The 27389-nt window shown below is 40.1% G+C and overlaps 1 protein-coding gene and 1 non-coding gene across 3 annotated transcripts in view; both read right to left on the bottom strand.

Annotated features, from left to right (window-relative positions):
• Window positions 1-27389, bottom strand: part of PRKCA (protein kinase C alpha) — a 112614-nt gene that overhangs the window by 54761 nt on the left and 30464 nt on the right. For both annotated transcript variants that reach the window (XM_090122069.1, XM_031598829.2), the window contains exon 3: window positions 11599-11681. In XM_090122069.1, coding sequence (XP_089978195.1) covers window positions 11599-11681 — 83 coding nt within the window. The remainder of the gene's footprint in view (window positions 1-11598; window positions 11682-27389) is intronic.
• On the bottom strand, window positions 21137-21209 carry TRNAR-CCG (transfer RNA arginine (anticodon CCG)). Its single transcript has one exon. It is a non-coding gene; the product is annotated as a tRNA-Arg (tRNA).

The raw sequence follows: 27389 nt of genomic DNA, 5'->3' as shown, positions 1-27389 counted from the left end.
TGGGTTCTTAAAGAATTCAAATTGAATTTCCTCATCTAGTTTTAGTAAATTTTCATCTTATGCACTGACAATGCAACTAAATTTTCCTCTTTATTGTGGGATGATGAATTTTGTAGCTAAATCTCAAACTTCAATTTGAAGCACTTAACAGATTCTCCATCAGCCCTCACTGAGTCACCCAAACTGCCAGCAAAAATTCCCATTTGTTCCCTCTGTCATTCTGTGATATCATAAGCAAATAAAAGATCTGCTATTCCACAGAATAATTCAATTTGTTTTAAAAGATGATAAAATACCCATTAAAGAAAATTAGGGAATACTTCTGTGTAGTCACAGCATCTCTGGATGCAACCACAGAGCATTTTCTGGATGCAGCAGGCTCAACCACAGCCAGGACAGGGAAATATCCCATAGGAAAACCTGGCAATGCAAGGAAGTGCAGTTCACAAGGATTTCTGCCTTCAGCCATGCTGCTAAAGCACTTTTTTGCTTCAAGACCAACCACGTTTCAAGTCTGCTGGATAGCTGTTGACTATAAATGAAACTGCAGAATGAAAATACGGCTGTGCACGTCGCTGCCTTTTCCCATTTGCTTGTTTGTTGCTTTTTCACCTTGCTCTCCTGCATTAACTATCAACAGAACCTCAACAAATCTGTTCTCACTGTGTGCACCTGTCCCACGCTTCAAAGGAAGGCTGCAACAAACTTTGTTGGCCAGTAAAAACAGAAAAATGAGCAGGGTGGAATGGTTTTAGCTGAAGGAAGGGTGGCTGACTGCTCCAAACTACTGCCATTGGCACCACCTTCTGCAGAGACAACTTCCAGCGAGACACAGAACCCCATCTGTAGGGGGAAATATGGGTTTGTATGATAGATGACCTCCTGGTCAGGTGTGTAATACAAGAGGAGAGTTAGGGCTTGAGAGAGTAAGAAAAGGATAAATTACTGTCTTGTAGCATGATCAATTAACAGACAGCAAAAGACCTACAGTGAACTTAAGGAAAATACCACTCATCAACATCAAGTGAACAGCAGAATGAAAAGTCACTTTCTTCATGGAAAGAGAGTGAATCAAGTTTGGCTACAGGAGGTATTACAGAAAGTGAACTAAACAGCTTAGAGCAGAAAGACACACATCTTGATCTAATTTTAGTTATGCAGCCTGGCATTTTGTACCATCTTTCTTCAAGAAGATACTGTCTCAAGAGATGACAAGTCATCCTGCAGGGACAGGACAGCTCAGTGAAATGCTTTGAAGAGCATTGAGACCAGTCTGTCCAATTCCTTTTAATTGAACCAGACACAGTGTATATTTGACTTTAATTAGGCTGCAGATAAAGAACATCACAACATACGGGATGCCAGTCAGGGATAAGTCATTAGACTGCAGAGTAAACTTGAAAATATGTGAGGCCAAAGAAGATGCTGCATAGATGAGAAGATGGGAGCAGGATCCTTTCCCATCAAAGGATCAGCCTCATGAGAAAGCAGGGAACAAGGGAGCACTGCACAAGGAGATAGAGAGACCTCTCATCAGAAATGAGAGCACTTTGAGAAAAATGAAGTTACTGCAAAAGCAATGCTGGTTCTTTCTTTGCAGACATGATACAATCAGGCATAGCAGTCTACCACAAACTAAAGTTACAGTCAAATGTATTATTCAACCCATCCATTAGGGATATCTAATTATAGAACATCATTAGCAAAGACCTAATCCAATTTTTCCTTTATTTTTCTTTTTTATTCTAACCTATTAGTTTTCTCCCTTTATTGACAGACTTCACTTTTAAGTTGTTATCTTTGAAGTCAGAATAACATTAGTGGATTTATTTATAATTTTTTTTTAGCTGGCTGAACTTGCATGATTTTGCAGAAGGATTTGGACATCAGAGAACTCCAGTTTTAAGACTTTTTCCTCCTCTCCTTTTTTGAAATTCTCATCTATGAAGTTTGCCTAACCTACTTGCAGTACTGAGCTTTTTGCATCCACATATCAGCACAACTATAATGCTTTTTAAACGCACAGAGAGTATATCAGAATTTATCATTAGGTACTTAATGTTTGTGCACAAATCGACGTCCAATTGCATAAACAAAAGCCAGTGCAAACAGCATGCATGTCAGTGGATATTTTAAGCAGTAACACACACTCCTGGATTTGGTGTCATGATTTATCAGCCTAATTTTCAAAGGCTCAGAGTGTCTTCTTGCAGTTCCTGCTGACCCCAGTGGTGAATGCAAACATCACTGGGCACATACAGGGAACAGCATCTGTGTGCATACACCCCATCTGTGTGCATGAGGAATTTCATGTCCTCTTTAGAATAGGGGAGATTTTGCCAAGAGCTTTTCGTTCAGAAAATACCGTCACCTTACAGGTTTCCTCATCTCTGATATTCTGAGAAGACTGATAATCCATTATTATGGTATTATATATAAGGTATTATAAGGTAATATATTAAGTATTATGGGCGTACTTTATTTTTAAATGCGATTGTTTCCTACCACTGCTGAAGGAAATGTTTAATTTTTGGAAGTATCGATTAAGATGCATTGGTCTTTTATTGCAATGACAAACGACCCAAAGTCTTGCAGAGATCCCAACAGTATTGGCAACACTCACGGTAATGAACCTGAGGGAATGGGCTGTGCTCTGACAGGAGCAGAGAGATCAAATCAAAGTGCTGTTCAATGCTAACAAGGAAAAAAAAAAAAAAAAAGCACTTTTTTCCCTTTCATTTTAGAAAATAAACTTTTATCATAGCAGCTATTTTGGGGCTATTATGTCATTATAGTGACTTAATTTAGGTGTACAGAGTAACTCGTAGATCCGGTGCCCGTTCAGGTCTAAGTCCTGGCGCAGCATCATTCTCCTCATTTGACCTAAAGGCTTCATTACAGCAAAACACAAAGCACTGGGAAACACTTTGATTTGATTTGAGCTGGTAAGATCAGTAAACAGCTGTACCTTCTCACATCAGAGCAAAGGATTAGTATGGAATGGTAGAATAGAACATTTTCTGCCCTTTCTATTGCATAACGTCCTTCCAGCAAATTAAAAAAAAAAAAAAGTGTGTATTTCTGTTTTGCTTAATTTTACCTCTGAGTGGCATGTTTCTAAATTGGGTGCATTAAATATAACGCCATTTGCGTTTGACTGAAGTCTTTCATATTATTTATTGCAAATCCCCTCTATGTGGGAATATTGAACAAAGTCTGTTGATTGCACAGCTCTTTTTGTCTTCGTGAATGCTCCAATCATGCTCTTGGCGCACGGAGATACAAGTGACAGATGTTAAAGCTGAGGGATTGTACAGATCTCCTAACAGTTACAGGACTGTTTGAATTTCTAGCGTTTCTTCTATTAAATTATTTCCTTTAGAAGGCAGAGCCCTCGGGGTTCCCAGCATGTCAGCAGTGGCAGCCAGAAACACGCAGTCCAATATCGCGTTCCGTTTGCCCAAACCAAACCAGAGCTGCTGACTCACTGCTGTTCATCCTCAATACTTTCCCAACTTCAAACCTTCCATATTCAAACTTTCCACTTTTTCTTGGTTAATTCTTATTTCCTCTTTTATATTAGTTAGCATTCATACGTGTAGAAGTGTTCTTTGGTAATGAAGAAGTACTGAAAATTGTACTTTGCTACTGACTTCATTTAATCTCAAGACTGAGAACAAAGTCAACAGGGTAACATGAACAAACTTTGAAGACTACTACCTACAGTCCCTGCTTATTAAAATTCTTATTTTAATTAAGTAAAGTAAAAACCTTCTTAATATTTTTGAAAAGCAATGCCATTAACACGTGGTGAGGAATGGGATTTTGGGCTTCCAGACCAAACAATACAACATGACTCATTGATTGTAAGTAGGTCAATCTGTAGGTTCTAATACAGACCTTGACAAATAAAATTGGATTTGCACTAAGGAAGGATTTAATACAGATATTTATAAGGCAGATAGCCAGGTCTTCTTCCAGTTGTGTGCTAGGACTGTGGGGTTCAGATTGCCATCACTTACTATTCATTCTATCCATCCTCCAGTACTGACCACAGTAACCAGGTTTCAAAAAACTCCAGGTTTTGTGGGGTTATTGCTTTTTTTTTTTTTTTCTTGAGAAGCAGAAACAAAAGTAGCCAAAGCTTTGCATACGCATTTTATAACTATTTTTATAGAGGCTTTTATCTACTTTCTGATCCATTCTTTGCTGGTCTGATGCTACAGTTGCCATAGAAACAGACCTGAAAGTAGCTTTGTTACAGATTACAACGGTTTTCCCAACACAGAGAAATTTCTTTCATGCCTTAGTTCAGCAAGTACCCTCCTCATGGGGACAAAAAGAGGAAAGAAAAACTCACTCTGTGACCCTTGTACCTATTAAGTTCTCATTAGCAGAACATATTGCACGCTTTTGCTTTTACTTTGTGAGCTCAGCCTGTGATCTATGGTGCTCTAAGGATTAAGTTTCATTAATCACATGGGACACACCAATGTTTATCTGCAAGGGAATAGCTGAAATCAAATTATGGAAGGGACCATGATTGGTGGAACAGCTTCAGTGGAAGGGGAAGAATGATGTCCTTCAGTGCAGGTAAAATGCTGCTGGCCTAAACCCTGCTGGCATCAACTCTCACCAGGTTGTTACAGAAATCTGACCAACTATAAACATGAGAAAGTATTTCCCAACTGCAATACCATGGAATACATGTTCCCTGCTACTACTGCCTGTTTCAAAGGCACTCTGATCTCTTCCAAAACCTAAAGAAAATCTGTGAACTGCTTGGATGTTACCTTGGTAATGGACAGCTGAAATGAAGAGGAAGCAAACCAGATGACAGGAGCACAAGAACCAAATGGAATGTGTTTAAATGAAGCCCCCAGAAGGCTCTGCCAAGGCCGGACCAACACACAGAGCTCAGCCAGGAGGATCCCCTCCCTTAGGCAGGGTCCATTCCCAGCTCCTTTCGCCCTTCCCTTCCTCTCTTCCCTCTGCTCCATGGGCAAAGCCCAAGGATGAAATAACTCCCTTTCTCCTACAAGTGCTTCTTGTTCCCCCAACCCAGAGTTCAATTTATACTCAGAAACAAAGCCCCTGTCAGTTAACTCAGTAATTATAAGCACATTTCTGCCAGCAGCCCAAGGAAACAGCTACCAACAATTTACAAAGATAGGTATGCTCCCTGGTGACACATCCCAGAATTATTTGTGGCATATGGGACCTACAGAGCTTTACAAAAGTAGCCCACTCGTTTTAGTCCAAATTAAGATTTCATCTAATTTTGGTGCAAGAACTGCCACCTCACAAACAGACACTGCTAAAAGTGTTTTGCATTCTGCAAAATCTCCATGCTCTGTGCCCGTGTGCCAACCCTCCAGCTGATAAGTTCAGGATGCCATAATCAGACTTCTTTCTAACACATGATTGTGGAGGTGGAACCCAACAGAGATGCCTGCATTACATTTTACATGCCTTCTCATGCAAGAAAAAACGATCAGTAAGTCTTAGGCCTTCTTCCCCCTCTACATCCCAATATCACATCGTTCTATTTACACAAAGCTTAAAGATTGACACCACAAACTTTTGGAAACGGTAACTGTAAGATGACAAAGAAATAACTGTATTAAACTTAACCCAGACAACTTTAACAATACAGGCTGTTGGAATAATGTCAGCTTCAGTGTTGGGAGTTAGAAGGTCTGATTGTACATCAGTGCCCAGCAGATTGCTTCATCAGTTGTACTTCTTGCCATTAAAACTGCAGCCCTATCAACAAGGTTTCTTTTTACTACTGGGAATAACTTCGCTGAGAGTTCTCCTTCTATAATATCACTGCCTAATAATTGTTCTCAGATGCTTACTTCTTATGAAAATTGCTGATATTTTTAGGTCCATCATTTATACAAATTTCCTATCTCTCAGCAGTACACTCTTTGGTTATTAACTCTTCTGAGGATCATCTGTGTTATACTGAATATTGCACTGCACCTGTGCAGGGCTTCAGGCATGAGCTCTGTGAACTGACGGGCTGGGATGGAACCCTGTGTGTATTTAGTAGAAGCATGGGAAGCAAAAGATTTGCACTGTTCTTTTCAAGAGCTCTTTTCTCTTTTGAGAAAGTCAACCCACTGGCTATCTTGGCAGAGCAGAAGGAAGGGTTGGTAAGTAGGCAAGGTTTGTAAGCAGGCAAGGTTTGTGAACCCATCCGTGGTGCAGCCCCAGTGCAGGCTGAGCGCATGCAGGCTATTCACACAATGCACACAGCGTCCTTCTGCAGACATTTCTCTTTTGAATCTCCCTCTCAGCTATTAAGAGTCTTACCTCAGGGCTGGTCCTGCTTGAACTAAAATTTCACTCAGTGTATTCAAATATCTGCATGTCAAAATCATTATTAAATGATTAAAAATTACATTTTTGATAGGCAAGTCTTCCCTATAGTTAATTTTTATGGCTTTCCGGTCGAAACCATAAGTCATACCCTCAAGGCACACTCATTTCTCTATAAAGTACTTCCAATACTCTGCAGAGACTCAGAATTCAGAGTATCAGAAGAAGCCAAGCATTTGGTTTTGTAATAAAAGTATTCTTTTTGTACCATAACATTTTAAACTACTTGCTGCACTGAGTGTAATGTTGGTTTTTTTGTCCCTAGGACTGGCTTTGTAGGAAAAGGGAGTAGGAATATCATAAAGAATACCATTCTGACAGAAGTTATGCTTGCACTGTAATTGCTTTATAAATAGAATATCTACCAGTATCTACTGTAAACAAAGTTGTTCTAATTAATAATTCTAGTAACAACAACAACAACAAACCAAAAACATACTAAATTGGTACTTTAAATGATACATGAAGGAGTTTCTATATTTTCTTTTTTTCAAGTGTACAATGAAAGATTTAAAAATTTATTGCGTCAGAGCTGCTTCAGAGTCACATCATTAACAAGAGCTTGCCTTTAGGCACATATTTTTGTTATTCTGGCAAGCAGGAAACTTTGCTATTTGCCAGACTTGCCTGCCTTTGTGTATCTTCTGTGATAAAGTGAGCAGATTTTTGTTTTAATTACCAAGAAAATATTTCTGGTATAGGATTGCCTATCACCCAAAATTCAGATCAGTGAGAATAATATTAACCAGTGATGTGTGTTTATTGTGATGTCCAACAACCACATGGTTAAAGGCAAAGCACTTTTCATTATCCCTGGGAGAAGGGCTGCAGAGCTTTCTGATTAAAATCCCTTTTGAATTGGGTTCTTGGGTAAGTCTTAATGCTGAGCTTCCAGCTGCTTTTTTGTTGTCGTTCTATTTTGTTCTGTTTTGAATTCCCAGTAAGGACCAGTAAAGCAACTTTCTTCTTGCACTCTGAAATCTGAAAATATTTCCAAAAAAACCCCAAACCCAACCCTGGAAATATTCTGAAACCAGCCTCCTAGCATGAATACACATGCATGCTTCCTGCAGATATAAAGGCATATATAAAGCCAGCAAAGCCAACCAGGAGGTGCCAGGAGCACTGTTCCAAGCCAAACTCCAGCCCATATGATCCCTGCTTAGAACGTAACACTCATGGAAAGCAAAGACCCTTAGCATTTCCATTCCTTTCTATATTCCTCTCAGTAGAACCACAGAATTCTATACAATGCATCTCACTAAAAATCAGAACAATCCCTTGCAACTTATCCTTCCACTCATCACCTCTGTGCCGTTGTGCACGGCTGGCCAGCACCCACACCATGCCCCAGCAGGAGGCTGGCTCACGTTCTCCTGCTGGCAAACCATCAGCTCTCCTTGTTTTTTCCCCCCTCAAGAATTATTTTTCTCATTTCATTGAATTGTCCAAGCCACTATGGAAAATATTCAGCTACTGCAGCATCCCGTGCAACCTCAGTGCAAATTTAGAATGCTTTTTTTTTTTTTTTCCCCCCCCAAATGTGCTTAATACAATAAATCTCCCAAATAATTTCAATATCAAGAGGCTCATCCACTTTACCATCTTTCCCATATATGTCACCTTCAGCAGACAAAAGGTCAGCCACCCTGGCAAATGAAATGGGATGGCTTTGCTGCTTCATTTTGTGTAATCAAAATCTTATCAATTCATTCTATTCTGAGTGCTTAAATATTAAGAATTCACTGCAATTCTGAGTAGGAAAGTCAGATTTAATCTCCCTTGACCATACAGTTGTTTGCCTCCACACCTTTTTTTTTTTCTTTTTTTTTACTTTTTAATTTCTATTTCTTTATTTATTTTGGTTATAAACCTTCCAAGTCTGAAAGGAGAACAGTGCCTATGCAGAGACTGTGCTGTCTGAGTTCTTGTGCAATCCACGTAGTTTTAAAGGCTCGTTTAAAAAGTTAATCATAGAATCACAGAACCATAGAATGGCTTGGGTTGGAAGGGATCCCAAGGATCATCGAGTTCCAACCTCCTGCCAGATCTTGCAACCCCATGTTTCAACCTGAATAAAGCAGAAAAGAGGGTGATTTTAGGCTTCCCTCTCTCCTGCATGCCTCTCTGCTAAGGCATTCAAAAGTAATAATAAGCAATAATAAAAAATAATAGATAAATAACGAAAAATAACTTGTTTTCTCTGTTACAGCAGTGGAGTTCTGCAGCAAATAATAAAGCTACACAAGGAGACAATATTTGTACAGCACTATTGTGAGTGTGATGCAGGTCACAGGACTTCTGTACACAGTCAAAGTTTACTACAAGACATGCAGGTGTGGAAGAAGGGCTAGGAAATAAGGCAAGGTCGGCGAAGGTGTGAAAACTCCTCCTGTTTTCTGAACTGCCTGATATAAAACTAAGTTTTGTTGCAGCTCTTCAATCCACGTAGGGAAATGACTGAGAGTGAGGAGCTTCCTCTCCTCGCAGGGCACTGCAGCCACAGAACTGCTCACAGTCCCTCTGCAACTGGAAATCGCTTTGCACCTGGTTTATTATGAAAGTATTCTAATTCTCTCAATCAAAAAAAAGAAACATTATTTTCAAGATCTGCTCAGATCTCGACCACACAAACCCTTCCACGGAAGCCAGAAAGATGACTAGAAAAACTAAGGGTTTTCCTCTCTTTGGACTCTCCCTCAGTGACTAATGAACTTTGCTGCTCAGAAGCCCTCATCATCCCCCAAGGCATGCAGTGTAAATGCCATTCTACCTCGCCTCGAGACAAAGCTATAAATAAATGCTTGCCATCGTGTCCTAGATACCCGGACCTCAGCAGGACGTGTGGGAACACACCTGCGAGCTCTGCCTCCTTTGGCTGCAAAAAGCACTTTTGTATCACAGTGGGAAACGTTCCATACATTGACGTTTCTGCAGCCCCTGGTTGAGAGGTGTCTCTGCGGCTTCCAGACTTCCAGATTCTCTTTATCAAGCGAAATAAATGGAACTGATAATTATTCCAGTGAAGCGTTTGTGAGAATCGCTTGATTTATGTGAGCAGTGCTGGGCATGACAGTTTATAACTGTTACTGGAAGAAGAATAATGCTCCCTTGGAAGTGCAGAGCATATTCCAAGCAGTTCGTTAGCAGCCCCACACCATCCTTTGATCCTGACCTGCTGGCTCCTTGCTGCTCTTAGCAGGAACATCACACAGGGTTCTGTGATACAAAACCTCATAATAAATGTCTATCACTTGAGAAAGCTTAAGAAAAAAACCCCACACATTTCCAAAGAGATGATGTCTTATTGCAAAAAAATGGAAATTTCCTCACCTGAGCAAAATATAGGAAGATATTTTTAGCAGTGATATTTAGAGCACTGTGGAGCTTCTTCCACTGTAAGCTACTGCCCAAGTAGTAATAATTGAAGCTATGAAGAAATACACGATGTCTCAAAAATATATATGCATTTGGAACTCCTGAACAAAGATCCTATTGTAATCACTTGAGCATTTCACCATTACTAAAATGTGGTGTATCTATTTTGTGACAGCACACTCTGAAGTTTAGGATGTGCTTGTGGGCCTGTCATTAAAAGTACAACAGTTAAACAAGCAGCATCTTTCACTTACACAAAAGAAACAGTCTGCAGTGCAAACATGGAGTGCTTCACTGCTGCTCACTCATCCACCACATATAAAGGATTCAGGACTGGAGCCATTCCTCTAACTTTATAAGTTGAATATAATAAATGCTGAGAGCTGAGCAACAACAGATCAAAAACAGCCCACAGAAATTGTCCAACCTTAACTGCCAGCCTGACCCATCGCTCGAATGTGTCACACTGCTGTGAAGTCAGTGCACACGTCTGCTTTTGAAGGAGGCAATATCTCCAGGTTACACCATTTGGGAGCAAATTGATGAGCGGGTCAGGAGTCTCAGAGAGTGGAAAGAAGGCAGGGGAAAGTTACAAAAAGAAGAAGTGGGTGTTGAGGGCAGCAGTGTTTCTGCCAGCAACCTCAGTCTGCTGCCACAAAGATAAGCATGTCTTAATGTGCCTAAATTTACATTATGTGAAATGTTTAACAAACTGTCTTTAATATGCTTTTCAGTTCTTAGCCTGAAAGTTTAGCTACTGTACTTAAGCCCTGTACTTCAGCTAAAAAACAAGAAAACTTTCCAAAACCCCTTGCAGCTTCTGCTCATTGTTCACTGATCTCATGTCTAGCATATTAAAACCATTCATGAGAAGCTCATTAAAACTTAGTAAGAAAAGTCTTCTGGTGTGTTTCATCAGAGGAGATAATAGCCTACAATCTAGAGCATGAATACGTTACAAGAGACAAAACAGAGCCATTTAGACAAAGAACACTTGGAATGCATTGTTCCCATAAGCAGATGTTAAATTACTTCACTGTAAAGTGGAATTTAGAAATCCCAAATAAATGTTATTTTTATGTGAACAAACAGCTGATTATTTCACTGGGGTGACACAGAATTCTTGTAGATATGTCTCACCATATAGGCAGATCTATATGGTGAGACATATCTACAAGAATTCTGTGTCACCCCAGTGAAATAATGTGTTGAAAGTTTGATTGTTGACCAAAAATGCTGCTTGTATATGCATGTATTGACAGGGCAAGATGGAACGGGTGTATCCTGATGGGTGTACCAGCTCAAGCATGAATATAATAATACAAGTTTCAGATAACCTATCTCAGATAAGCCTGCTGGCTCGAGATTAGGTTGGATCTCATCACTGGCATGTACTTAGAGCTCCACAACCTTCTGTGTACAGAGGACGAGAAGCAGAGTCAACTTTGAAGTTACACCTTGAGATGTGTTGGGTTCACAAACAAGCTCAGCAAAACCCTCAGTCTTTCATGGATGCTGTTAGTATCAAATGCATACAGAACAAAGCAAACAAAAATAAAACGCTGACTTGATGTTTCATGCTTGGGTGAACACCTCAGGGTTGTCACATTCTGAGGAATGCTGATCTTGGTCATACATTCATCCATTGTTAGCTTTCTTTAAAAGAAACCAGCTCTCTAAAGGCCATAAATCTTCAATATTCACTTCCGAATGAGGACTATAAACATCAATCATTTAGAACCTATTGATGGTGTTTGTAATATCTTCTCGCAGTTGAATGCCACAACATAAAAATATTTAGAAGAACAGCATATCAAATGGCAATGTACTTACATCAGTGTCAGGTCCCTTGTCAGCTCCAGGACAAGAGAAGGTAACGAACTCATGGCATCTCTTATGAACCACAAAACAGCAAACTGGTAAGAGAATGGAAAACAACAGTTACAGAGGCATGTGTTTAATTTCCTTTTGTTGATACAGATGTAGTTATGCAGGAAATAAGATAACACTCAGAGGCAAACATCTCACCTATAAGTCATTCAAAGAAAGTAGAGCCTAATGCTAGACAAAGACACATAAGAAAGGCAGATATCAAGTGAACTATGCAATTCTTGGGGAAATAAACACATTTAAAAATCAAAAGACAATTTTTCAATGATTAAGATGTTCCATAGTGTGAAAGTTTGGTGAGGGATGACTGATACAATGCACTTGCATTTCCTGAACCCAGACCATGTTGTAGCTGGAACGGTCCCTCTGTGTTCAGGCAAGAACAGGAGCCATAAATGAGGTTAAACTGGAAGGAAAGCCAGCCTTGGGCATGGGATCTGTTCCCCTGCACGCCTTGATGAAGATGTCTAAGAAAACCCAGTGTCTCTGCTAGTGAATTATGTCTGTGAGAAACCAAAGCTCTAAGTGAAGACTCTCGTGGAGAACAAAGTGTTCTCATATCACAGAGCGGCAGGAGATAACGGGAAAAGAAAATGAGCTCTGCTTACAGAATGACTCCCATTTAGAAATTTATGAGCGATCTAAAAGAACTTGTTTCATATAAGGAAAGCTTATTCTAATCTAATTATATAATGTGACAGAGCCTATGGGCTGTCACACAGCAGAGGTCACATATATGCCCCAAACCACATATGAACAACAATTTGCTCGAGTGAGCTTTGTTTCAATAACAGGCACTGTAGCTTTTCACCCTTACAGAGGTTCTCTTTTCATTTTAAGCTTGGTTCTGGTACGTCACCATCAGTCCACATTTCAGCAGAACTGAAAAATCTAGAGTTAAGACTTGGAACATCCTGATGCAAACACTGCACCATCAGCTGGTTTTACAATGAGTCAGAAGGTTATGATGAAAAGTCCAAAGTAACACACCATTTCTTTACAGATAATACACTGTGTTACCTGAGCACTTCAGACTGTTTCCAGTAAATAATGTACAACATCGTAAAGGAGAGTTTTAAAAATATCAAATCGATTTTTTAGTCTTAGAATTGCAAGCATTGCATTTCCACCTCCACTGGAAACCAAGTTACAGTCTCACAGGTTTTCAACACAGCTGATTTCATGTGGAATCTCACTTTTCTTTCCCATTCATAACATGCACGAAGTTCTTTCACCCAATGAAGAGAACTGGGAAAGATGCTGTCAGGTGCATTTGGTGCCACCATGGTCCCATCCCAGCCTCCTCTGCAACCTTCAGTCCATCAGCTGGCTCGAAAGAAGTCTAATCACCCCCACATTTTTCTTCAGCTATTTCTCAGCTGTGGCCCATGCAGCAACCGTCTCCAACTGTTCTATTTCTGACATGGCATATGTTTATTCTTTGGACAAATGGTGCAAAATGGGCTTTGCTCCCCTGATTCCATCTAAGCTGACTTCACAAGAGCCACAGTTCTGGCTCCATGCTCGCTGCCCACTTGCTTGTCTACTTTGTTAATCAATCTATATCCCATTGAATCCTACAATTATCATTTTGATAGTTTGTTTCTACCAAATGAAACACCACTAAGTGGCAATTACTATTAATATTACTTGCAGCTGAAAAACGTTTCACTTCCAAATTATACTTTTGGTTCCAAACTTTCCACTCTTGAAGACAATAGCCTGATTTGTGTTTGCAGGAATAAATCGCACGAAGAAAAATAATCCTGTTACATCCTTCAGAAAATAAAAAAAATGTTAAATAATTTCTTCTGTGAGCAGTGATCATATATTTGGAAAAAATACAAGATCATCTTCGCAAAGTAATGGAAAAAAATCTCTGGAAGGGCTGCAGAACTGAGCTGCACTACTGATGTTTTCTTACAAGCTGAGATCTTAAGCTGGCGAGCCCAGCTCTGCCTTTACTCAGGAACAGAGGCAGCGCTGTCACTGTTTTTAATACTGATACATACTAAGTGTTAAGGCATGTAGGAGAAACACTGCCACTCACTGCTACACCCCATCCAATGGCTCTGAACTGCAGCCTCTGACTTCCACAAAAACTCTGCCAATCACACCACAATGAAAACCCCAATTCAGCTGCCAACATAGGCAAGCCATACAACATTTGTCCTTCAAACTACGCTCCAAACACAATCACTAAATACAGCTTCATACAGAAGAAGAACTTTCTAACCCTCCCTGTTCACTCTGCTAATGCCTTGGCGCTCACAGCTCACCACCAAAAGTCTCCATTCCTTCTCCTGGATTTCCTATTTGTACATGCTGTGTGTAACCATTCTCCATAGGGCTCAGTTATTTAGTAAGCAGCTCAGAAGTACGACTACTGTCTCATGTTTTGAGAATATTCCAATGAAAAGCACATACTTTGACATAAAGAGGGGATAGGCAAGTCTTGGAGAATGATGAATGCAGGGGCAAATGAACAACACTGGGCTAAGATCCCTCGTTAGCAGGAATCATACATAAAATCCCATGTCTAAATTTTCACTTTTCCAATGCAGTCAATAGAGCATATTTTATTAACTCTGAAGTTTTAATTTCAATAAGCAACACATAGCTCGAGATTTCGTAATAAAAAAAAAAAAATCACAGATAAGTGAAAACAAAATATTACCTGCTTAAAATACCACAACATTTTTAGTAATAAAGCTGAGAAGTAACCTTTCAGTCGTTACTTGTTTTGGAAAGATGCTAATAGCTTCACTTCGCTCACTGCCACTGCTAAGAACTCACATTATGCTCATCACCTTCTCCTAATGATAGCTCTATTACACCGCTTTGCAGAGGCTGCCAGGAAATTTGTTGCTTTACATTTTAACAAGAGTATAAGCAGGAGAGAGCTGGCACACATTATGTGTAGTTGCTGGAAAGCAAGCAGTATCTCCAGGCTGCTGGTTAAACAGCAAGGAGCACTCTGCACCTTCTCCAAACACAAGCAGGAGATGCACTGTGCAGTTTGGGGATTTATGATGTATAACCGAGGGCAATTCGTTCCATCCAACACTTTTCTTCTAGTTCACAGTGCTGAGAAAAGCGTGTCGTTATTAAATATATATATTGCCATCAGTCACTTATAGTTACAAGGCAGTGCCATAAATTTCAAGCTGTTTTCTAAATTATCTGACGTGTGAAGGTTATCAGGATGATCCATGATGGGAGTTATCTGCTAAAAAATGCTGTTACTCGTAGCTTTTATATATGACACAGACTGGTGAGACAGAAATGAAATATTACAATAATAAATAACAGAAGCAATCTTCTCTACTAGATGATCTATAAAGGAGAAAAGCTCTCGCTGAGCCCCAGTCACCCACACGACACGCAGCCGTGTGTCTGGAGAGCTGCACAGACACCAGCATTCCCACGAACTGGGGGTAAATGTATGGAGGCAGAAGTCATGCATGTTACATGCTTGGAATTAGAAAGATCCAACAGTATTTAAAACCACAGTTCTGCTCCCATTTTTGAGAGAACAACCCCCTCATGGGCTAGATGAGATTTCTCAATAGAAGTGGTCCTCTCTGCTATGGCCCGGATTTATTTCGGTAAAATAAATGAAGCTGCATGGAGAGCACACATCAAAAAAGAACCCAAAAAAACAAAAAAACAACCTTTCTATGCAAGTTTATTTAAAAACCACGATGACGTTTCTAAGTCCAACTGATCTGCCAGAGAAATCAGTGAGCTTTGTCAATCTTTGACTTATTTCTGCCACAATCCAGATCATTTTCCCAGCTCGAATGATATCTTTTCAAATCTTAAGTAGCATAAAAATCCTCTATTAACTTTCGAAACGAACTTTAAAGCTTTGTCTCCTCTGCTACGACAATCATTTGCCTGACACCAACAGCTATACGTATGCTTGCCTACATAATTTGTTTCTAGGGTTGAGTATTGATTCTCTCAAAGGTAATGGAAGAAGAGGTCTGATCAGCAGCAACAGGGAAATTACTCTGCGCAACAATATTTGTTCTTGGCTTTTACTTTTATTGTCTAACAGAGCAAGAATTGATTCCAAATTAGACCAAGGAGTAACAATAAAACTAAAATAAGCATGAAATCACTCTCTGCATTTGTCTCGGAGTACAATAGGGAACTTGAAGGGCCTCTGTAGTCATATGGAGCACTTCATAATTTTTATGTTGCTATTTTACATGCTCTGCATTTTCAGTGAAGCCACAGAATTTCCCCAAGGGACCCATATTACTGCTTGACTTCTTCTTTTGCTTTCTGCATGACACCGAGCAATGAACAAATTTGTCACAAGGCATGCATTAGCTCCTCCTAAGATTAAATACAGTAATTACATTAAACAGAAATAGAGTAGTGCTTCAAAACAGACAAGCCATTTCAGTATTAATTACATTTTCTTTTTTTTTTTTAAATAAGCATTACTGTTTAAATAAATGTACTAGGTATAGAGTAAACTCAGGAATAGGGAGAATATCCTGAGCATAAAGTGTAACAATTAAATAGGATTTTCTCTTCCTCCTGTTCTGGATATGATGCTATGGTTATGACTTGTATAAAAAATCCACTGTTTTCATTGTATTTAACACCAATGAGGGTTCTATTATATATCAAAAACACAAGTCAGAAGAAGTGAAACCTCTGAATGTAATGGACATGAATCCACAGGCATCTTACAGACTGCATTACCCTAACTTTTTCAACATGTGCAATTTGTAACACATCAGCTACTTTTCCTGCCAGTGTTTCACTCCACATACAGGAGAGGGCTACCTGAACAGAGAACCCAGGCTAGGGCTTAAACCTGATACATGCCAACTCTCTCCTTGTCACTTATAATCCCCTTCTCCCTAAAATTGCCCCAGTCTGCTCTGGGATAACACGGCTCGTAAGGAAAACAGCCCTCTCCCTCGCCACCCTGCCCTGTTCTTAAGCTTCTCTAAGCTCTTTTGTAACAGCATGAGGTCACACAGCACCTGAAAGTGCTCACCTATGGAGAGCTATACCTTGTTTATTTAATGGGTTACCTTCATCTTCACTGCAGTCCTCAATCTACCTCCTCCAAGCAGCAGCAGAAACTTACCTTGAAGTCAAAGCATATGAGCTACAAGAAGACAACACTGATCAATTCAGGGCTGATTCCTCACTGTGAGCTCCCAGAGTCTGCCAGGCAGTAACTGGATGCACATCCTCAGCTGCACTGAATCACTGCATTGTAGGGGTTGGAAGGGACCTCTGGAGGTCATCCAGTCCAACCTGAGGTCATTCAAATGTCTTTGCTCCATAGTTTTTCAATTTGGTCAAGTTCAATAAGGCTAAATAAACAGGAGGGAGGCCAGAAACAAAATCTCTGCTACAAAGTAGAAAAGGAAAAAGAAAAAAAAAGAGAGAAAGTAATAGTTGCAACAATATCTTATTTGTGTGAAAGGATTACGCAGATCACCCGGACAGTCTTAACTACCCAGGTCATTAACTCCTTTACACTAAGAACAAAACAGATGGATGCTGCCGGTAAGCTGGCTTTGCAAGATCTACAGCAGTGTGCAAATACTGGCTGCATGCCTGGCAGAGGCTGCGTATGTATTTTCATTTCCAGCAATGAATTCAGCGGACCTGGTAGCGCCGGGGGAGAAAGAGATGAATATATTCCTGCAGCTGTATGTGCAGCATTCTTAAAACAGTTGGGATATAGCAAAATACCTCACGTACCACACCTGCTAGATTTGACATTTCTACCTTCAGTTCCAAGGAAAAGAAGGTACCTTGTATTATTTTTATACTGCCACGCTTGTAAAACAAAAGAGGTAGAAGATATTAATTTTCAAGGATGTCACAGAAAACTGTTTTAATTCATCGTTAACTGTGTTCTTTTTTTTTTATTATTATTATTATTTTAAGACAGAGATCACCATTCCTGTGGAAAGTTCTTGCTAAAATTTCACAAAGCTATTAATCCTGCTCCTTCGAGGTGTCCCATTTTATAAATGAATAATAATCCAGAAGTCATCTATCAAAGCCAGAACCGAAATAACTCTCTCAAAAACTCACAATGGCAAAAAAGATGACCTGCTATGCCAGGCTTCTTCTATCACTTCCGTAGTTCAAAACCACTGTAGTTCAAATGTCTGCCTTTAAGACGTTGTGTGCCAGCAGCAGAGGCACTGCAGCAGGGCAGGGTGCAGCTCCTGCAATTCAGCAATGCAACACAAAGCCCACAAGTATTTCCTGTGAAGGCTGAATGTTCACCCTTAAGAATCTGCACTAATTCATCAACGTGCCTAAGCTCAAAAATGGGATGTCTGGAATAAAACAGCTGTCTGCAGCTTGTTGTGTTAACAGATGTAAAAAGAAACGGGCTGAGAGAGCGGGTAATGTGGAGCAGCACAGGCTGTCCATGTTTCAGGACAGCATGAAGTGAGAGGATACAGCGTGAAACCAATCTCCAGCATGCAGCTGTTGGATGTTATTTGGTAATACAGCCAGAATCCCAGAGGGCTTCCTTAGAGGGAGCCAACAGAAAGTAAAGGAGCTTTATGGAAAAGCCCATAACGGCTTCTTCCAGAGCTGCTTACATTCCAATCATGGTCCTCAACGAGGCAGTGAGCATCCATGAGGGCCTTCCTCTTCTGGAAGCTTTGCCACCACGCTTCCAGCTCATCCAGCCTGCCCCCATCCTGCCCCCATCCCACCCTCTGCCCCCATCCTGCCCCCATCCCACCCTCTGCCCCCATCCTGCCCCCAGCCCAACCCGCACCCCGGCCCCAGCCGTGCTGCATCGCAGCCCGCAGGAGCTTCATGGCAAAATCTGATCAGCTCACAGCTGGAAGCATGGAAATCTGAACGACTACAGAAAATGTCCTAGCACAGCTGGTGGGTTTTACCGTCAAAATTGTACAAACGTTTGGAAATACTTTAGTACTAGCTTTATAGCTTGCTTTTCTCAACACTGTATTAATAATTCAATGATATCAAGCTACGGGCAGTTGTAAAGCAAAACAGTTCCTTCCTTTAGCATGACTTGCAATGGACAAAAACAGAATAGAAATACCAGATCCAAATGCCAAGAGATGAATGCAATGTATTCTAGTGTATTTTCAATTAAAATCTGTGTATTTAGTTCTATCAGAGAAACCTTTTAACTTACTAACAAAATTAATAAACCTTACTTGGCAGTAAACACAAGTCACACACTAATTCTACGACTGCCAAAAGATTTTCTTTATTTTTTTTCCCAGGATGTAAGCGGGGTCAGGACGACACCAAACAAGCTGTTTGCAATAAGAACAGAATCATCTCGCCACTGCTGAGCTCCAGGAAATCAGCTCCCTGCAGTACCTGGCTGGATGCGATCCCAACGGGAGGATGAATTCCCAATTACTAACAGGACAGAGATAATCACCCAATTCTACACTTACTGACACATGTAAAAGCTGTTAAAAAGATGATAGCATGCTTTGACATTAACTTTCACACAACTGTGATTCCAGAATAGTGTAGTGTAGTGTAGTGTAGTTATACTTCAGAAGTATAAAAGCAAAATATTCCTGACTTGCACATTTATTTCTTTTTCTTAAAAGCAGAGCACTTCATTTTAAAGGATGGAAGATCCAATCCCATAATGCAAATGTTATTATAGCTCTTATCTCCTATTTATGTCCCACTTCATGTTTATGCTTGAAACAGAATTTCATAAAGTGTTGTATGAATAAAATCACGACAGGAGCAGCAGCCAATGCTTCCCTCTCGTCAGTCTGATTTCATTTGCTCCTTCCAGTTCATTTTAGCTTGGGGAGGTTTAAATCAAAAAGATAATTACAAAACTTCCATCATGCCACAAAAAAATCCACCTTCTAGTGCCTAATGCTAATGATTCTCTCCGTGAGAGTTTAAAGTGCATTTAGACAGCAAGTTAACTCCAACAATTAGCTCATTCCTATTTGCACAATTAATCAAATTTGTGGCTTGTTCTATAGTATATTCTGTGCTAAAACGACTGCATTAATAATTAACTATATTAATTTTGTGTCTGAAAGGCACACACAAAAAAATTGAAAAGCAGTATTTACTCACTTGCTGACACCAAAACAAATCATTTGGATGTAATGAAATTGGCAGTATTCATTGTATTACTGGATCTGCAATGCCAATTTCAATACTTTCAGTTAGAAGATACGTAGGCATTCCCATTTTGTGCTGGGTTGTAATTATTATTAAGATTCAGATCTGATAATTTATTCTGTATTAGCTCTAATTTGATAACTTCATTTGCCTTCATGCAAAATAAGTACTGATACGTAAACATTACTGTCCCATTAATTCATGACATATAAAAATAATGGTCAAATAATGGTCCACTGATCCAACAGGAGGGAAGATATTAAAGATACGTTAATGCTGCCAACACAGTCAGCAAGGGAGGGCAGCCACAGCATCTGCACAGCCACAGAACTTAAGTTTCACCCCATGAAAGCAGACTTTTATGGCAATAACCATTCACTGCCACTCAGCCTGAAGTGTGACTGGAGCAGCAAAGAGCATTTTAAATGTGAAAAGGTTCAAAAGAGAGGGCTGAAATTTTCAAAGATTATGAAGGAAAAAGGGGAAGCTCAGCTCCTCCTGGCCATGAGGGATACCTACAAAACCAACCATCATTTTGGACAATTCTCTGAAAGGATTCAGGCTGGGGTTTAAAATTTAACCACCCATCCTGTTTTGTGTGGGATTACATCAAGAAATTGAAGCTCATTTGCTCATTTGTTTAAGATTTTTTCCTGTTGCTGTTTCTCTTTACTTTTCTGATGTTATTCAACAGATGGCCAATATTTGTTGCAAGTCTTATCCAATTAAATACATCTTATTAAAGGGTCATCTGCTAGAAACTTCAATAACACTTTCCAACTCTCATCAGTCACTGAAAACACAGTTTCATTCCCATGTAACAGCATCCTCTCGGAAAGGAATCAACAACAAACCCTGCATTAAACCAACTGGAGTCAGAAATCTATTGTCAAAGGAATTTAAACCACGTAAGATGAAAAACTCATAGAAACAAACTACAGAATTTCAAAAATTTACCCTTTGCTGATAGGTGGAAAACTTTCTGCAGTGTTTTTGAAGGGTAAGTTATATACTTAGATGAAGCAGATCAATTTCTTAGGTCTGGTAGTTAGCAAAACTACCAGGCTGAGTGAAGGACGTGAGCTGCAATAATTCTTTCCAAACAGTAGCAGTAATATTTGTGGTAAATACCCGTGGGCTCATGAATGGGCAGTACACACATATCAAAGCACAGAGTCATGGAAACAGGTCATAGAATCATAGAATCTCCAAGGTTGGAAAAGACCTCTAAGATTATCCAGTCCAACCATCCACTCTCATCACTTTTTCCCCGTGAAACCACATCCCTCAGTAGATCTAAACATTTCTTGAACACAAAACAATGGCAGTACGACCCAGATGGGACTTGAACCCACAATCCCCAGCTCCGGAGGCTGATGCCTTATCCATTAGGCCACTGGGTCACCCGTCATCTGTGATTAAACGACCCGATGACTCATCAAGTTCATTTAATTACAAATGAACAATTTACATTTGCAGTAGAACTCACAAAGAAAAAACATTTTTCAACACTAAGAAACAGGTGAAGACGGGAGCTCTGCAGCAGGGAAAGCAGTGGGGCAGCAATCAGCAGGACTTCCCATCATGCAGTCACTGTAACTTTTAAAACTTGTGCACAAATTCGGGAAAATTAAGGCAGCTATCAGCCTGCTACCTCAATCGAGCCCTTCCCAGTTTGTGCTGCAGGCTCCCAGTGCTCTGTTAGCTCCTACGTCTGCACTGTGAGGGAAGCACTGCGTCAGGAGATGGGGCTGGCACGGCAACCATTCCTTCAGTCGTGCTTACATGACTACTTTAATTTGACATATGGCACATTACTGTCAAAACCAGTGGTCCTGTCTGCTTGCTGCTATGTATTAACATCTACGCAGCCAAATTTTTTTTTGGCAAGGTTGGATTTTAGCTGGAGCAGTTCCCCGAGCTTGCTCAATGCACAGAACGTGAACATTCACAAAAAAAAGAATACAGGACTTCTGTGGCAGCCTAGATTTATGCCAGGTTCATAGCAGATAAAGCAGCTGTGTGGTAATGACCTATGGGAATGTCAGAACTCAATTCACATCGCACGATGAAGTCAATGAACTGAGATGCTCTCTGCAGTTTGTCTTGATGGCTGACAAAGTTATCAAAACATTTTTCAAGCACAGAAAACACTCCTAGAACTTGATCTTTGTCTCATAAATGAGCTCCCAAATTAAGCCCAAGTTCTTAGAAAGCATCATGGATATTCCTGTTATTCTGTCATATTGAACCTTGACTACAGATATACAGGAAACAGTATGCAGGCATTTTCCACTGTATGGTCATGACATATTTGTGCAGCTTTTCTTGGCTCACTGGAGCAGCAATATAAGCAGTATCTCTCAGTTTATGTCAGACAGAATGAATAGTTTTCTCATGATATGGCAAGGTAAATACTATTTTCTATCCCGTTTATTTACTAAAAGCAATATATTAGTGTAAGAAACAAGCTAGGCATAAACGTCAGTGATATGCCAGCAGACATTTATCTGAGAATATTGCTTACAACAGGCCAGGAATTTTCAAGTAGCAACGCTAGAACTCAGTAAGTCATCACCTGAGCTCCCCAAAACCAAAAGATTGCAAACTGAGATTGCAACTCATTCTGACTGTCTGACTGTGTTCCAAAGTCTCAGCAGTGGGAATGGCACTGCACACATCCACACATGCCATGCACAACCACGAATGCAAGGAGATGCACTCAGTGGGCAAAGATCATACACAGATGGTTACTGCTGAGTAATTACCATAAAGCCATAATGAGGAAAGGCATGGATACGATGGAAGCACTTCAAGGGGACAGGATTTCTTTGCCATGCCACCAAGTCCATACAATGCTGATGGAAAACTGAGTGCACGTAACAGAACCTCGAGGTTTGTTAAACAATCCAGAAAGCCTGGGGAAAGTCAGCTCACTTGCATCATTTCCTCAGTGCTGCAATATGTTTCTGTACCTCTTGCTTCCCAAAACATAATCCAGATACCCAACGCTGCCCATAAATCCCAGCGGATCAAAGCCTGTGTTTGACAGTGCTTGTCTTTAGGTCACAGTAACAAAGATTATCCTACAACAAGTTTGTAGCAAGCTGGTAATAAAAAGCCACATTCTCCCTTGCATCCCTTCCCATATTAGTCGTTATACTCAATAGCCTGAACAAAGCACTTTTATATAATGCAGCTCATTCATCACATCTCACCCACACTTATTAAATGCTGTTTAATATTTCTGATTGTGCACAGGCCATTACTGCAGCCAAAAATAGTTTTTATTTTCAATTATTTTATGGCTTTTAACACCCCACGCTTCAGGGTGCTTAAATCCTTCACAAATTGAGTAAAATAATGCAGAAAAAGCACATGAAAGCAAGTGACTTATGTAAGACTGCATGCTCTCCTTGTAAACAATGTGACACTGTTGCAGAAGTGGATGGAAAATAAGAAATTCCAAGTAGGTTCCAGCTGGCACACTCACCGTAAGTTCTGCGTGAAATATGTTGAAGCAGTGTAATAAATTTCCAGCTCCAAAGTTTGAAACTGAATCCCACATGCCATAAAGCACCATACATCGACACGCTGCTATATAAGAAACCAAGCTTGCAACGATACCTGACTGCAACATGAATTTTCAGAGGGGCAGCAGCTGTGCTTTAAAGCAGTTACGATTAACACACAAATATGCCATTCATAACAACAGCTCAGAGTGTGAAAATGAGAATAACCGTGCATGGCAAAAGGAAAGGAGAGAGGAGTGAGCATGAGAAGAGGTCACAACATGGCACATGGATCCTTCCCATTGCAGTTCCTTTGGAATTCCTTCCCCCTTCACCTGCTTTCTGTTATTTTAACATCGTATGCCACTAAAGCCAAAGATCTTGCTTTGCAATATTAATTGTTATGTGCTAGGGAAAAAAAAAAAGAGACTGAGTTGCACTGAATGTGATTGCTGAGAATACCTGCAGCTGAACAACCCATCTATGTGTTTGCTCTGAAGTTCACTGACTGCATAAAGCTCATTATAACAGATTTACCAAAGTGACACAGAAATTGGAACAAACTGACAATGAGCAACAGAAAAAAAAGGAACAGAAAAAGGTGCTCTATTTGTTTAAAACACGTGTAGTGCTGACAACATGCCCTGAGCCAGCCTTGGACACAGCCCCACTAAGTCAATGCTTTTCAATTCGGTGGTGTCTCTGCTTTACAGCACAACTGCAGAGAGGGGTGTTGGTTGGTTTTGAACATTTTCTTCTCCTTTTTCTTGGTCACCCTTCTGCTGAGCAGCAGCTCACTCCGTAATGCTGACAGAGATACCTGGTTCTCCAACTTCATAATAAAACCTACACAGCTGCTGTATTCCAGAAAAGAGATTTTTGTGAAGGTACCATTTCCATCGCTTTAAGCTTTTTAAAAGCCGTAAAATAATCAAAGCTTTCCCCTTTAAGCCTCTGCTACAGAAGTGTAAAGTGGTATTTCTTTGTTTGTGTGGGGAAAGATCACATTAATGTCTCAGAAGTACACAAAGTTTTTCTTAGTTTGGCTTTTATGTCCATTCGGAGCTATTAGCACAGTAAGTCTATTAACAAAGGCAAGGGGTTCCACAAGTTCAATTGTGGTAATTAGGCTTATTTCAGCTGTAAATGACTCTCTGCTCTGAAGAAAGATTATGGCTTTTCTTCTTGCTCTATTACCCAATTGGCATTTAAGCCAATCTGCTAAAAGTGTATCTGCTTCAATGGAAGCTCAAAATAACCTATTAAAGGAATATGTAAGTCTCTGAGCTTTTTTTTTTTTTTTTCCCCTTAATACTTTAATCTAATAAGAACTATTATATTACTAAGAAATTGTGGTTGAATCCATTATTCAGCTCTCCTCGGTTCTTTCATAATTCCACTTCTGCTGTCATGACAAAACCACGAAGCTCCTTCAGAGGCAGAATGTCTGCAGCAGCCTCAAGTTATCCTGCAGGCTGCAGAAAACTTCTGTCCCAACTCCCATTCCCCATGCTTAGCACACCAAGGAAGGCAATGCCATGGCAAGGCAAGAAGAATGGCACCAGAATCCCCAGCAGTGCTGAGGGCGCTGAGCAAAGGCAGGTCTACAGCTCCAAAAGGAGCTTTTGTGCCATACAAATCCATCCCAAGATATATGCTGGCCTCTTCATTTCAGGATCTTGCAAGTGGTGCTTTGTTAAATGCTCTTTTAAATCTACATGCGACAGAAGCAGTAATCACAACTCCCCTTTCAGGCACACTGTCCACTGAAGTTCCATTTTCAGTAATGCTCTATGTATTTATCATTCTGTTGGAGAGGAATTTACAACAAAGTCTGTTTCGCTTCAGGAGAGAAAAACATTTATGTTCACACAAAAGCTTCCTTTCCATAGGGCTTAAATTTAAGATAATACCCCTGGCTTCCTCCAAATCCCATCAGCAGAGCTCTCCTTTTTAAGATGTTGGACACTACTGTGAAAATATAACCTCAGGTCTTCCCTTGCTTATGCTGAGCAACACATCCCTTGGCTTTTCTCCTGGTTTACAGCTGATTTTTCCTTGTAAATAAATAATAAAGAAGTTACCCTGCTTCGTGACTGAAGCATTATGATTTATGAAGCTGCAGTGGGAGAGGGAATTGCACAGAGTTTCCTGATTATTACAGATTTATAAATGAACACCACTGGATTTATCTCACCCGTGTGTGTACAGAGTTTGGATCTGTTTGAGCTCATGGCCTTATGGCCAACGGAGGGAAGCAGGCCCTTCTTTGCAATGAAAAGCTCTTCACACCCTGTTGCAAATGCCTGCATCACATGGAAGTGCCTCCCACCAGAAGAGATGGATGCTCCCCTATTAGCAAAATGCTTTAGGATGAGCGTAATCACATTTGAGGAGAGCCCGTTTCTCTCCATAGGCTATAAAAGGATTCTCAGTTTAAAATTTACAGTGTTGGCATTTAAATGTGAATGGATTAAGCTCATCCTATACGTTGGCTAACGTAAAATAAGGTTTAAGTTAATAGCATAATCCATGTATGCACTGTGCTTAGAGCCAGCCACTGTGCAGGGCTGTCTGAGCACATTGCAGCAAACCCTGAGAATTCCCTGAGCTATTGGGAACTCAACTTAATGCACTGCCTCATGCTTTCCGGATTCCATTAGTAGGACACTCACTGAAGATTCCTTTCCTAGGGATTTCGGGTTAAAAACTGTTACATCTTTATTCTCGTGCCTAATGTTGCCCTCCCTCACATTGAGTGGTCAAGCATTTGATCACGTCAACCTACATCTCACTGCACATACAGAAAATGTAATAGGAAGCTCAGTTAGGACCAAGCAGCACACGTGCCCAAGTCTCCTTTAAGTAGAGCACACTGACTTTCATCATATTCTGTTCATTCCTTCCCCTTTTGGACCAATTTCTGGACATATTATGCAAGCTGAAAGAATAGATGCAAATTCCCCAGCAGCTATTAGCGTGTCTAGACTCATTCATTGACCTAGAAGATGTCTTAATTGCCTCTTTTCTATCTGATGGGGAAAATATGCTCTAATTTTTCCTGGCTGCAATCTTTCTTGTTAAATTTTCCAACTGAAATGGAAATAACCGTATTTCATAGAAAATCAGCTATATTCTATGTTCCCTGAGTTGTGTGGAATGTTTATCACAGATTTCATGTGATCCACAGAAAACTTCTGTTCATTTAGATGTTTGTTATCAGGATATCAGACGTTTCGGGCTCTTTGCTGCTGCTCTGGCTGCTCTCAATGGATCTTACTAGGCTCTTACAATCTGTAGGTTGGGATACACTATATAGTACTGTGTACATCTATAGGTGTTTTAATCAGCATATAACATCTATGTGGTTGTTGTTTGTTTTTTTTTTTAATTATTTTAACAGTTTTTATGTTTTGTGGAAAGGGTTGCTGGAAAATTTTCAGGTGTGCCCAACTTCACAAATGTTATTTATCTGTGACAAAACCAATGGCACTCTCACACTGCACCTGGACAAGAAATAATAACATGGAGATAAAATGGAGCCAGAGTCAGCAGTGTAACTTCTGCTAATATGGTTCTGAAGGGGATTATTCACGTATTTTCTCTCTGCATGGCCTGCCAAGTGCCTACATGTACAAAAGCAGTGTAATTGTTATGTTTGCTAGTCAAGAATTTGAATCTCAAGGTGAAAAATCTATGTTTACATGGTACGTCTCCACTTGTAGGAAGGAGCCTGATCCTCAGATGAAGCAATATATTGGGTAGATGCAATATTTTGTGATTTTAAGATTAAAAGAGCCTAAGAAGCTTTTGGGCTGTGTGCTGCATCAAATGTACACTGCTGCAGCACTGAGCAGCAGACGACAAGAAGTATTAGCAGATTTCAGCGAGGATGCATTTCACTGATTACTTCCTGCTAACGAAATTTTGTTTTAATCATTTAAACTGTTAATGCTCATATCAAGAATGCTATAAAGAGGCACTGCATGCACTGCCTGTCACATGTCCTTTCTGATAGCTTTATCTCTAGGGGAATCACCACAGCTGGAATAACAGGCTTTCATACAGAAG

This window comes from Phasianus colchicus, chromosome 20, assembly GCF_987193195.1.
Source record: "Phasianus colchicus chromosome 20, bPhaCol1.hap1.1, whole genome shotgun sequence".
Taxonomy (NCBI): domain Eukaryota; kingdom Metazoa; phylum Chordata; class Aves; order Galliformes; family Phasianidae; genus Phasianus; species Phasianus colchicus.
This window is presented reverse-complemented; position numbering and strand designations above follow the sequence as displayed.